At 42.9% G+C, this 13,027-nt stretch overlaps 2 protein-coding genes across 2 annotated transcripts in view; one reads left to right on the forward strand and one right to left on the reverse strand.

The window, feature by feature from the left end:
- khnyn (KH and NYN domain containing) overlaps nucleotides 1–13,027 on the forward strand; it is a 133,983-nt gene that overhangs the window by 21,299 nt on the left and 99,657 nt on the right. The gene's annotated exons all lie outside the window — the stretch shown is intronic.
- LOC139351386 (ras-related protein Rab-38) lies at nucleotides 4,942–11,966 on the reverse strand. Its single transcript, XM_070993262.1, has 4 exons — nucleotides 11,564–11,966; nucleotides 8,717–8,847; nucleotides 8,087–8,236; nucleotides 4,942–6,829 (listed from the first exon to the last, which is right to left on the reverse strand). Exons 1-4 carry the CDS (start codon nucleotides 11,754–11,756, stop codon nucleotides 6,623–6,625), a joined length of 681 nt encoding a protein of 226 aa, XP_070849363.1. The 5' UTR covers nucleotides 11,757–11,966; the 3' UTR covers nucleotides 4,942–6,622.

The raw sequence follows: 13,027 nt of genomic DNA on the forward strand, positions 1-13,027 counted from the left end.
ATCCAAAAATCCATCTAATAACTGTGGCATCATTTCACAAAAAAGTGAAAATGTCAGCCTCACGGTGGTGTTAGACGGGCAGAATCACCAAACTCATTGGCATTTCTCCCCCGGAGACCTTGAATTTTTGAATATTGAATAATGAATATTTGGACCAAAGCGGTGACCAAAGAACCACACTGCAGGCGAAACAGTTCAAAGAGCTGCTGCAGAAAGAAAGAGAAGACAACAGAAAGAAATTCACACGGAGAGGGAGAGAAGAGAAAAACTGAAATGTATTTTATGCAGCATCTGTCAGGAATGCCACCATCTAATCAAGGGAAATTGACATTCTTGGGGTGCAAGCACACAGAGGCTCAATCACTGTATTTGAAGGGTACTTGAAGATAACTGTGCATACACAATGAACAGAGAGAGGGAGGAAGCAGACGGTCAAGTAGGCTCATTTTTGCCCCAGGGCCTCCTTCGCAGGTTAATCTAGCCCTGATGGTATGTGATCTGAAGTGTTAGGGTTGCTAAGCTCTCAGCAGAAGAGCGCTTTCTTAACACCGCTGCCTGCTCGTGTGAGGACATGCAATCACACTCGGCTTTCCCATTCCCTATTTCACATTACATCGTATTATAAAATGAAACTTTAAACTCAGAAAACGTACAAATTTGGCTGTTAAAAATGGAAAAATAACATTTATTCAAATGTGTTTTTCCTGATTCTTGTTTAATAAAAAGTGGAAAGTGACAGTTTTTATTCTAAAATCATTTCTGTCGCTACAAGTATTCAACAGACTGAAAGTGTTCATCCTCCTTTGTTTGCTGATGCTTCAGAGAGTTGGACACCTCTCAGCTCCATCGTACAGGCAGAGGAAAGTGAGTGTGTTTTGTGTGTTGAGCTGCATAGAAAAATGTGTCACCAAACAAGAAAACTGACAGAAGAATTGAAGATTCATTGCAAAGATCGAGTGTTTTTGTGAGGATCTTACTTCTGTGCTCGAGTGGACGGACGGGTGTTAACGAACATATAAACACACATTTCTGGTAATGTCACCTGACTTTTCGTCTAGTGCCACCAGCAGGTAGTGAGCAGAGATGCATGGCTCTCAGATGATCTCTCCTAAAAACAGTGGAGATCCCCACGTTGATTTTTAAAAGATCCCGCTCATCTGAGCGTGCACACCCACCTGATACGCTCTCTCTCCATCAGTCTCCTGATCCCTCTCTGCTCCATAGAATTAATGAAATTCCCATCAGCCTCAGCTAAAAGTGTTTAACGCTAATTAGCAAATATTAGCATGCCAACATGCTAAACTAATAAGGTAAATAGAGTAAACATTGTAACTAAGCTATGTTAGCATCATTGCATGCATGTTAGCATGCTGTGTTAGCAAACCGATGTTAGCATTTCGCTAAGCGGCATTGCGCCTCACAGAGCTGCTAGCATGACTGTGGACTCTTTGCTTCCCGTGATAAAGTGTTTGTGTCTGGAGTTTTCTTTTTGCATACTGAGGGTCGAAGGCTGCAGGGAGTCACCTGTTGAACATGTGTCTAATATGTCTGGGTTTGCTTTTAGCACTTACACTTGACAGTAAATGTGTATTCGCTGTGGGAATTAAATTGCACTCTGGATAGAAGTGAATTTAAAGGTTCAAATGGTACCTCAGCGTGACGAATGATCATGACGGTGATGAAAAAACACTTTTCAGGCAATTGTAGGCAGAATTACATCTGCAGCTGTATTACTGCGCCACAGTGAACGTCCAGACTTCTCTATATTCGCTAAAGGCCACAGGAGTAAAAGCCTTTCAGTCATTATCAGCATGAGAAAATCAATGAACAGATCAGACGCCCGGTGGGCAACCTTTACGAAACAAGCTGCACAGAGAGCCACGCACCTCTGCTGAAGTGGAGAATCAGCAGCAGGCTGAGGAGGACTTTAGCAGCAGCGGCCGTCTTCATGGTGGACGCAATTCACTGAGAAAAGACATGAAACATTCAGCAATAAAGGTCTGGAAAAGTGGCAAACTAAGCTGCTTAACCCCAACCCTTCTGACAAAATTGCTCTGAACAAACTAGTTTTTTAATTTGAATAGTGTAAATAAAGTAAGTTTATCATATTCTGAATTAACCTGCCGATACGCAAAACAAGGGAATAAGTATTGTTATTAAAAGACATGTGACTGTGTGGCACATGATCATAAACACAAGAGGAAGAGATTTAACGCAGGTATACTGTAATATGGAAACGTGGATGAGAAAAGCAAGATATATCTAATTCATAAAAGGAGGGATGTTTTCCTTATAAATGCAGAGTATGTGATGCAAATCTAAATGCAAGGGACGCACAACCAAGATTCAAAACACTGGCTGAAATGTGCTTTAACCACCTGATTGATTAAGTCTTTTACAGTTGAAAACAACAAAATCTAAGTTGTTAATAAACTTAAACATACAACCTGCTTACTTTTCTAACACGCCAATGAAGATGTGATTTTAACTGAGTCATGCAGAAAGTAAAACAGACCCCGGTAAGAAAGAGATTTTCTTCTTTTGTCCCAACTCACGGATCAGAAAGGCGACTCCTTCACTGCAGTCAGTCTCTCTAAGATGCAACAGGTTTCTCAGCAAGAAAGCAACAAAAAACTTTCAACAATAATCCATTTCTTGTCAAGATGACTGAAGCAAAACAGTTCAGCGGGGAGGTTTTGCAGGCAGCATCTGCACAGGCAGCAGCATCCTCTGTGCAGAGAGCTGAGAGAAGACCTGAGGAGAACCCCTCCTCCTCCTCAGTGCTGCTTGGGATAATGGGAATAAGGAGCACCGGAAAAGCAGAAGGGGGTGAGAGAGACAGCGGCAGAGGGGAAGGAGCCTGCATGCAAAAATAGAAGCTATTGGCAGTGACGGAGAATACAGCAATAACAGGTTTAACTGCTGCACCGGGGGGTGCAAGCATCCAAACATGAATAACTGGTGAACAATCATCAATTTCAGATGGACATCACTCACTTTTGAATGAAACCTGCCTCGTGGCGCCCTCCACTGGCTCAAAAGAGGATTTCAGGAGACAAGAGGGAGGCAGAGATAACCGGAAAGTGCGTAATCGTGCATGTGAAGCTGAAATTTGAAGACATGTAAAATGAAAGCAGTGGTTGGTTTGTCATTTGCCAACAGGAGAATCTGTTTTGGGCTGCACGACAATGACGCCTTTTGTGTTTTTAGCGTCCATCGGAGGTTCTCCAACAGGCTCCAAGGGAAGGATGAGGTGAGGGGTGTTCAGCTGCCTGCAATGTGCACCCTCACCACTAGATGACGCTAAATCTGACACCCTGGATGTTTAAAGAGTCCTCCCCTGCTCCATTCAGCAAAAAGAAAAAATACATAGAAACTCACAGTATTGATGTTTAGTAGGTACAACTTTTCTATGCTCATCAGCTGATTTAGCATGTTAGCATTTGCTAATTATAACTAGAACTATACACAAAGTACAGGTGAGGCTGATGGGAATGTCACTACTTTTTGAGGTGTTTTATATTAAAGTGGACAAGTTGAAGTTTTGACTTGATGGCGCCAGATGAACAGTGAAGGCATCACCAAAGTCATTTCAAGTCAATCAGTACCAAATTTCATTGGACTCTGTCCAGCAGGTGTCAAGACAATTCAGTCTGGACTGTGCTGGCGAGCATGAGAATATGAACCACTGGGGACACGTGGACGGTTTTGTTGTCTGTTTTTTCATCACATATCAGGTAATTTTAACTCGATTCATTCACTTTCCAGCACACTTAAGTGAACCTTTTAAGGCCGAGCGGGACTGAGGGCCGTGAACGCAGGCTGGGGCGTGAACGAAGGCGGCGATGGTAAAACAGACAGTTCCCAGAGGAGGTTACAATTATGCATATTCTGGCACAGTGGATGGCAATATTCACATAGGTGGGCGCAAAATTATAGTGCATACCCATCAGGCAGAGCAGCAATAGAGACAACAGCTGAGCTGAAAACACACACACACACACACACACACACACACACACACACACACACACACACACACACACACACACACAGAAACACAGAAACACATGCTGCTTTTGACAATCTTCCATATAATTATGGTTAGTTTACAAGCTTTAACTACAGAGTAATTATGGTGGTAAGAACCACATTCAGACACCAGAGACAGCTTAAAAAAGGAAAGAGAAAATTATAATGAAAGCATGTTAAAATGAGGATCAAAGGGGCTCATTCTTATTCTATAGTTATTGCAACTTTTGTTCCTTTTTACAGCCCAGAGACGAGTGAACAATGACTGAATGAGCAAATGCTATATGTGTGTGTATATATATGTTTATAATAAGAGTAACTCTCTTATCATATCAGCTATGATAGGTGATGTTAGCTATCATAAGCTAACTATGCACAGTTGCACAGGGAAACACACTCAACATACTTGTTGTTTGGGAGTTTCAGGTGAACTCCATCCATCCATCCATTTTCTATACCGCGTATCCCTTTCGGGGTTGCGGGGGGTGCTGGAGCCTATCCCAGAGAGGCGGGGTACACCCTGGACCAGTCACCAGTCGATCGCAGGGCACAAACACACAACCATTCACACTCACACTCACACCTAGGGGCAATTTTACAGTCACCAATTAACCTAATGAGCATGTTTTTGGTCTGTGGGAGGAAGCCGGAGTACCCGGAGAAAACCCACGCATGCACGGGAAGAACATGCAAACTTCACACAGAAAGGCCCGACTCGGGAATCGAACCGGCAACCTTGTTGCTGTGAGGCACGCGCACTACCTGCTGCGCCACTGTGCAGCCCTCAGGTGAACTCATAGAAGCCAAATGCTGTGTGCCAGGCGTGGCAGATATGTAAATCACTGACCCTCCCCTCAAACCCCCCCAGAACACTGTCACTGAAAAAATACAAAAAACAAACATCAAAATAAAATGAAATAATTTTTAATGTGTTTGTTTTTCAGTCCAACATTTTTAGTACCAATACTTGTTTCAGTGTCAATCCAACTTTTTCCAGCACAGGTGTTTCAATGACACTTTTTCAGCGCCTAATTTAAAGTCGCTGTTCTAGCTCCGTACACTCTGCAGTCAGCATGAATGTGTAGTGCACCAACCTCCAGCTTGTACGTGTACATACGCTCCCATGTGCGCATCTATGCTGGTTGAGCCTGAGATGCAAACAAACTGGGGACCAGTTCATTAAAACGTTGCTCCAAACTAGCGGTCAAACACTCCAAAGCGTGCCTTTAAGTCCTCAGCTGATTATCTGTAAGTGAACGGAAACTGTATGCTTTTGTCATCATGCGAATGGATATTTAGCATTATTTACTGACACCAGAGACAGAGAAAAGGAAGTGAAACAGTGGATACAAACACCGACTTGCAGCACACATCATCAAAAAACACAAAAGTGCATTTTGTTTGTCACTGCAAGTCATTAAAGCAAGTTAATGACAGCAGTTACACTTCTACAAACTCAAAGCTTTCGCCTCAGGAAGCTCGAGTGGGTGTGACGTCATCAGACCCTGCTGTGACAGTTAAAATGCTGCTCACTTCCAATACATGTAGAATCACTGATGTAGCTGCTTACATAGCACGGTGCTACGTCAACTGCTGCTAAATACAGACAGTAATTAGCATTGAATTTACAGACAAACTACTGGACATCTGACTCTAATAACAGTTATGGATAGAACAGTATTTTTTTTTTTTTATTTAAAGGGAAACTTTGGTGTTTTTCAATATTTTCCCATGTTTTTGTGTCTAAATGACTAATGGAGACAACAATTTTTGAAATTGGTCCAATATTGAGCAGCAAAATGTGCTGCAATGGGATCCCTCCAGGCGAAAAGGTGACTTGTTGATTATTTGTTTGTTGAAATTAGCTAAACCTTCAGCCATGACACTGAAGATCTTTTAGATAACACAACACACTTTTCTCAGCACTACTTTCCAACTCTCACATTTTCACCAACGGCTTCCTGTAGCAACTCTCGCGAGACTTCTGAACGAGACTTCTCCTTGAGCGAGACTTGGTTAGACATTGGCGGTGTGCTCTAGAGTTCTCGCTCAATACTGGACCAGCTTCAAAAATGACTGTCCCCATCAGTCAATTAGACACATAAACATGTCAAAATCAGGTCCGGGTTGAAGTTTCCCTTTAAAGTTATGCTTTTTTTCTTGCTTTCACATCTGCTGACTGTCACAAACATCAAAGCCAAAAACAGAGCTGGGAACTGTTCGGGCAAGAGATGGAGATGATGTGATTAAAAGTGCACTTTCATGAATATCAACAGTTTTATAATCAGTTTTCTACATCTGATATTAACAAATGAAATGAAACAAGAAACGTCCTGGAGATAAGATCTTTTTAAAAACCTTTTCTTTAAAATCCATAAAACGTCCCAGTGTCACGTCGTCAACATGAGTAGATTTTTGTAATAATGGAACTTAAAAACACAGCAGTTCCATTATTCTATTGGGATTTTTCAGAAAAATCCCGACCTGTTAAACAGTTTCCTTGAATGTCTCTGAAAAAAGGGAGGATGAAGATGCATCTTTAAATTAGGAAAAAACAATCAATCTCTCTCCTTTCGGGCTCCGTCCTCCTTCAGTCCTCTCTGGGTTTAGTTGAGGAACATCCCGAACATCCGCCGAGTCTCCTCTCCTTCACGTTGTAGTCGAAGCGAGGCAGAACCAGGACGCTGCCTTCTGCTTCGGTTTTGGCGGCGGTGGCGTCACTCGAGGCTCTCTCCTCCTCCTCAGACATGATGCTCTTTACCAGGCAAGTGATGGCAGCGTCGATGTTGGTGTTGTCCTGGAGAGGGAGCGGGTGGAGGTGAAGGGGCAGAGAAGGATGAGGGAGGTAGAGAGAGCTGTAACAACAGACCAAGTATGCGCTAAGCTAGCTACATTTGAAAATGCTATTTACTGCACACGAGGGTCTCAAACACCGTGTGTGCACTGATGTTTTAATGCCTAAATCTGGTCCATCATAGACATCACAGAGCATCATTTATTAGAGCTTCTTACTGAAAACAGCTGCCTGGAGCTGGAAATTACACTGATGAGAGCCAAGAGAGTGAACCAAAACAATAAAAATGTGGGCCCTAAAACCAAAACAATGAGCTGAAAGATACTAAAACACTCTGAGGAGCTGAGGGGAACTGTAGCTGAGTAATAACACCATGTTAACGTGAAAGTATGAATTAAATAATTCCTTAATTTGATCAAACAGCAACAGAAAACTGCTAGGTTATCGTGGCCTCTCCACCCAGTAATTGTACATAATCTCTCAGTACTGTACAGACGTTGGCCGGCGGGTCAGATGACACGAGTCATCTTCACCGTGAACAAGTTCCTTCTTTTCAGAAAGAGGATTAAAAAGTGACCAGAAGGGTTAAAAATGGTCATGAGAGCAGAGACAAGAGACAAAGGCGATGGAGATTTTTCCGTTGTGCACTATAAAAAGCTTCTTTGCACCTTCAAACAGACAGATTGAATAAGTCGACAAATCAGATCTGTGCCACAACAAGCTCTCTGTGCACGAACCCTTCGACCCTCTCCGAGGCTCTTGGTCACAAATGAACGTGCAGTTTATGGTATGCTGTCGCTAATTTTAGCTGCTGCAAATAAATGTGTTGCTGCAGATTATCAGCTGCAAACGTCAACATGAGGAAGCTGCAGGAGGACTTCATTACCCAGAAACCAAATGATGTGACTAAAGGCCACTTAACTGGACCTAAACGTGTTCCTCTGAACAGCTAGGAGAGTTTCTTTGCTGGCTGTGGTTTGCTTTAATTTGCTGATCAAAACACTTACTGTCAGTGACAACAGAACCTTTTTACTTTTATATCAAACTGTCGACAAGTGCAGCTTTTAAAGAGGAGACACAGACACCGAGAAAGAGAAACTGAGGTGAACACGGAAGGAAGAGAGGAAGTAAGTGAAGAGGAGGAGCGTTACGAGGCAGAGGGATGATACATGTCATGGCGACAGAACAGGCAGTGACATTTAAAGACAGAAAAGACAAAGACGAGACGGACGAACCCACATCGCAGCACGGAGGTCTTACCTTGGCGGAGGTCTCGTACCAGCCGACGAATCCGTACTCTCTGGAGAAGTTCTCCAGTTTGGGCAGCTTGGGGCACAAACCGTGGCGCCGCTGGTCGCACTTGTTGGCCAATAGAACGGCTGGAACTGACCGCCCGTTGCTAAGGGCAACCTAATGGAACCAGGAAGTAGGCAGTTCCTCAAATCGCTCGCTCACTCTGATGGTGTATTTCTATACTGCACTCTTAAGTAACTAAATACATTTACTCAGTACAGTTCTGAGGTACATTTCACTGTTACTGCATTACATTTCTGAACACAAAATGTTACCAATAAATATATAAATATATATCAATCAGTAGATGAAGTACAGCATCACTAATTCTAATCCAGTAATGTAATTAAGGAAAAGGACCCTTCTGCATGTAAGTAAGCGTATCTTTACGCTGTGGTATCACGACCACTTCTGTGTATTTCCAGCATAGTTGTCATTTGGTTTCCTGCCTCGTGGTCTTTTACTTGATGGTTTCATGGCTGGGTTTCATGTTTATGTCCTTTCTTTATGCACATTTTCTGTACTGCTGCCAGGAAGGTTTCGCCTGAGGGGCTAATGTGGCGAATCATGACTCCGACCTTCCTCCATTGTGTTTACCTTCGAGTCCAGGTCTCCTTTCCACTTGAGGACGGCCTGAAACGTGGACAGTCTGGTCATGTCGAAGACCACGAGGGCCCCCACCGCCTCTCTGTAGTACACCCGGGTCATGTTGCCGTAGCGCTCCTGTCCTTTTAAAGGAAACAGAGGAGACCGTGTCATTTTTGTGTCGGGTTTTGTTAAGCATTCAAGAGCTTCAGAGACCAGAGCCCGTCTGAGACTTCATTAAACCTGATTAGATTCTGAGACCCCTCAGCTAAACTTCATTACAGACCAACTTAAACAGACTTCTGCTCAGCTGCACCAAGCTTTTTATTCTGGGCTGTCTTCAAAGTCAGTTGATTAGAGTGTAATTTATTTTAATGTTTCTGCATTTTTTCCTTAATTTGACAGTGACAGATGAAGACATAAAGGCTACGACATGAAACAAAGGTCAGCGGCTGCATCTGAACTGGTGACATCTGCAACCACCAGCAGATCAAACAGAAGTAAATATCACTGTAATTCTTTCAGACATGACTCTTTGGTATCGAAGCACCTTTGCAGCCTGTGAAAGTGCAGATTTGGAGACAATTTCCCAAAATGTCAAACTAGCCTATTCAAATCTCCCCTGCAGCACAATATAAAGTATTTCTTTTACTGTAATTATAACTGTAACAAACTGTAACTGTAGCGAAAATATGTGAATCTCAGTCTGTAAGTCTTTACTCACTACAAGCTAGCTTTATTGTGAAAGAGCCAATACAAAACTTCCATTGGAAATATGGTTTTTATAGATTCCTGAAACCAAAGGTCAAGCATTCAAAATATTGTTTTAAAACTCTCAAAAATATTCAGATATGACAAAAAAAGTATCAGATCTTCACATTCAAGACGCTACAACAAGCAAACTGTTTGGATTTTTGCTCTAAAAATTGACCATGAAAACAGTTGCCCTTTACTTTTATGTCCACCAGCTGATCCACTGATTGACTGGTAGCTGCAGCTTAAATATCTCGCCATGTGTGCATACAGAAAATGTTGTAGCATGCAAGTACGTGTGTGTCCACGTGTGTGTGTGTGTGTGTGTGTGTGTATGAATAAGTCTCTATCCTGGATGCTAACTTAATCCTCATGATCCTAATATGGTGGTGAATCAGAGTAAGCATCTGATACACACACACACAAACACACACACATGCACATGACCTGCACAGCAAGACAACAGCTGACACACACACACACACACACACACACACACACACACACACACACACACACACACACACACACACACACACACACACACACAGTCTTCCTCCTGATAGCAGATTCTATCTTTGTCTTTCACTAGCCAAAAGCATGAGACTCTAAACTCTGTTTTAACACCATCTGATTGGCGCTAACAGTCGGATCTTAACATCAGCACTCACCAAGTTTTTTACTGTGGTAGATTTTCACTTTATGCAGAAACTAAAAATGAGCTGGGCTTTAAAATAACAGTTCATACAAAGGCAACAGTGGTGTCCTAAAGTCAAAATGTCAAACTCTCTGTATCTTTACATTTGCTATTATTTTAAAAGCTAAAAGTGTTAAAGGTCAACATCTGTATCATCTTTCTGTAGCAACACAAAGGGCCTCAGTAAACAAAACCTCACTCACTAAAACAGCTATTATCTATATTTGAAGTGTGTTACTTTTGGAGATTATTTTATGATATCAAAACATGTGAACATGAGTTCGTAAGTCTTCACTCACTACAAGCTACACAATGGTTTCCCAATTCAAAACCTCCATTGGAAAACTGCTAATTTAAGCCTGAGTGAAGCTAACTTGCGTCGACAGGCGTTTTTGGGTTGATGGTCGATAAAACTGACTTAATGATTTTATCCTGATACCTGGAGCTAATAAAATATTGCAAACCTTGATGCAAAAAAGTCCTGCATTTTGACTTGAGAACACTGCAGTGACTTTGGATGAACTAATAATGTGAGTGAGCCTATAGATTCAGCATGGACTCCAGGTAAAGACCCACTCACTCACACAAAACTGTGATGCAGTCATCACTTTGCTGCATTTAATGTGAACACTCTGTGTGTGTCTGTGTGTGCATGAGAGAGACAAATACGCATTGACCCAGTTTAAAACCCTTCCTACAGTAACTCCAGTGTGAAGTCATCACTGGTTACTGGTCTAAAGTCTGTCTGACTAACGGCCTCACCCGGATGTTTTCATGTAAATGATAGATTTTATCGCTCAACACCCAACAGCTCAGCAAGAGGAAGATAAACTACAGTGTGTGCTGATGTGTGGGAGACAGCTGCTAGAGGTGCCTCCAACAGAACATCAAATTACGTGCAATTATGGAGGCATGATGGGTTTTATGAGCAGAATACAACAAGCTTCTTCATAAAGTAGCTAATCTGGCAGGTAATGGGATGCACCGGAGGGTAAACTGAGCATTCCTCTGCAGAAAAAGAGATTTTCTCAGTGAGATGCAGCCAACGAGTGGGGAAATGCAGAATACTGTGGGCTTCTGGGTTGCATTGTACAGGCATGGTGAAACGCTGATGCTCAATTAACTGCCAGGATACAAAAACACTCTTTTCCACTTTTTGACTAATTAACTGGTTGTTATCTGCAGCTGTAAACCTGAACAGTATATAAAAGCATGTCTTAAATTATTGGAGTCTCATCCAAATTTAGCTTGATGTTATGTTTGGTGTGTCAAACCAGAGGTGGAAGGTAACCAAATACAGAACATACTAATAAACTCTGGATATGAGCTATTCTTGAAACGCAGGAGGTGTTTCAGGCCTCATAAACACAATCTCACACACTCCGTCATGCACCCACTCTTTGACGCACCGGCGATGTCCCACAGCTGCAGCCGCACCACCGTCTTGTGATCCCAGTTGAGCACCTTGAGGGCGAAGTCCACTCCGATGGTGGCGCGGTAATGCTGGGAGAACACCTGGTGCACGTAGCGCTTGATGATGGACGTTTTGCCGACTCCCAGGTCGCCGATGACCAGAACTTTGAGTAGGCGCTCGTGCTGCATCCTTACTGCTCCGCGCGCTGACCGGACTCACAGTGAGGTCTCCGTGCTCAGCGCGGTGAGGAGCCGCGACGCGCAGACTGTCTGAGCAGCGCGAGCCGCTCTGAAGGCATGAACGGAGGCGAACGGCTGGAACACCGAGGGAAGATTTACACTGAAATAAAGCTTTCAGCTGTTAGACACGATACAAAAGACTGAAAACAGTCACGATACAAAACGCGGCTGCGCGGGAAAAGTCTGCTCAGATGTTGCGCTTCAGGTCATTTTCCCGTCCCATGGTGCGTTCAATGGTCTCAATGAGCTCCGTACAAAACTTCTACAGTTACCAGCGGCGAAAAGCAGAAGTTGCAGTGTGTGACGCGCCGTCAAAGACGGACAGCTGTTTCCTGTGCTTCCTGCGGGCTTTGCGCACGACCTCCGTGCTGCAGGTCCTAAATCTGCGGCCAGATCAGCAGCTGACCACGCCTTCAAACTGCGTGTGTGTGTGTGTGTGTGTGTGTGTGTGTGTGTGTGTGTGTGTGTGTGTGTGTGTGTGTGTGTGTGTGTGTGTGTGTAGTTTATTAGGTGCACCTGCATTTCAATGAAAGCCTGAGTGAATCATGTGGCTGTCACGCTTCAGTTTAACGCATGACACCTTGTTTCAGTATTATATTTGAATGTACTGACTGATTCTGTATTTCTTCTTTTTTCATTGTTTTGTGACAACAAATGTGCAGTTTGGGTGTCGCGACACATAGTCTGACATCATATTATGAGCTCCATTAAGTGTGTTTGTTGAACTAGTTTTCTTTGCTTGTGCAGTTTTCTTCCTTTCTTGTGACTCAATGATTCCTCAGATGTGTCCACAGACTGCACCAGATTAATAAAGATATTTCGATTTCAATAAAATGACCAGCTGAACAACATCAATTGTAAAGTCTACCTGGAAGCAGGTACGGCATTTCCTGCAGCCATGATCCACATCCTTCATGGAGCCCAGGATTGACCTTCTGACCTCAACCCAAAACAGAAGGATGATGCTTTCAAGGACGATTACAAGAACTGATCTCTGTTTCACATTTACAGAAATAACCTGGTTCTGGTTGTTAATGCATGCTGGAAGCTCAACGTTCACCCAAAATGTGGGTTACTTAAAGAAAAGACTTCAAACAAAACACAGCCTCACAGCATCTTCAAATATTAACTATTCTCACCACAAAATAATCCCACATTTTACCCTCATCCTTAAATCCAAATCTAGAAACCTGTTTTTTTGTTGTTGTTTGTTTGTTTTG

The sequence above is a fragment of the Chaetodon trifascialis genome, chromosome 23, assembly GCF_039877785.1.
Source record: "Chaetodon trifascialis isolate fChaTrf1 chromosome 23, fChaTrf1.hap1, whole genome shotgun sequence".
NCBI classification, from domain to species: domain Eukaryota; kingdom Metazoa; phylum Chordata; class Actinopteri; order Chaetodontiformes; family Chaetodontidae; genus Chaetodon; species Chaetodon trifascialis.

Excerpts from the sequence above, each read along its gene's own strand:
- LOC139351386 (XM_070993262.1), bottom strand. The coding sequence starts at position 11,756 with ATGCAGCACGAGCGCCTACTCAAAGTTCTGGTCATCGGCGACCTGGGA. Across the intron at positions 8,848-11,563 it reads GCAGCTGTGGGACATCGCCG|GACAGGAGCGCTACGGCAAC; the intron begins GTGCGTCAAAGA and ends TTCCTTTAAAAG. Across the intron at positions 6,830-8,086 it reads GGTACGAGACCTCCGCCAAG|GACAACACCAACATCGACGC; the intron begins GTAAGACCTCCG and ends CTCCCTCTCCAG.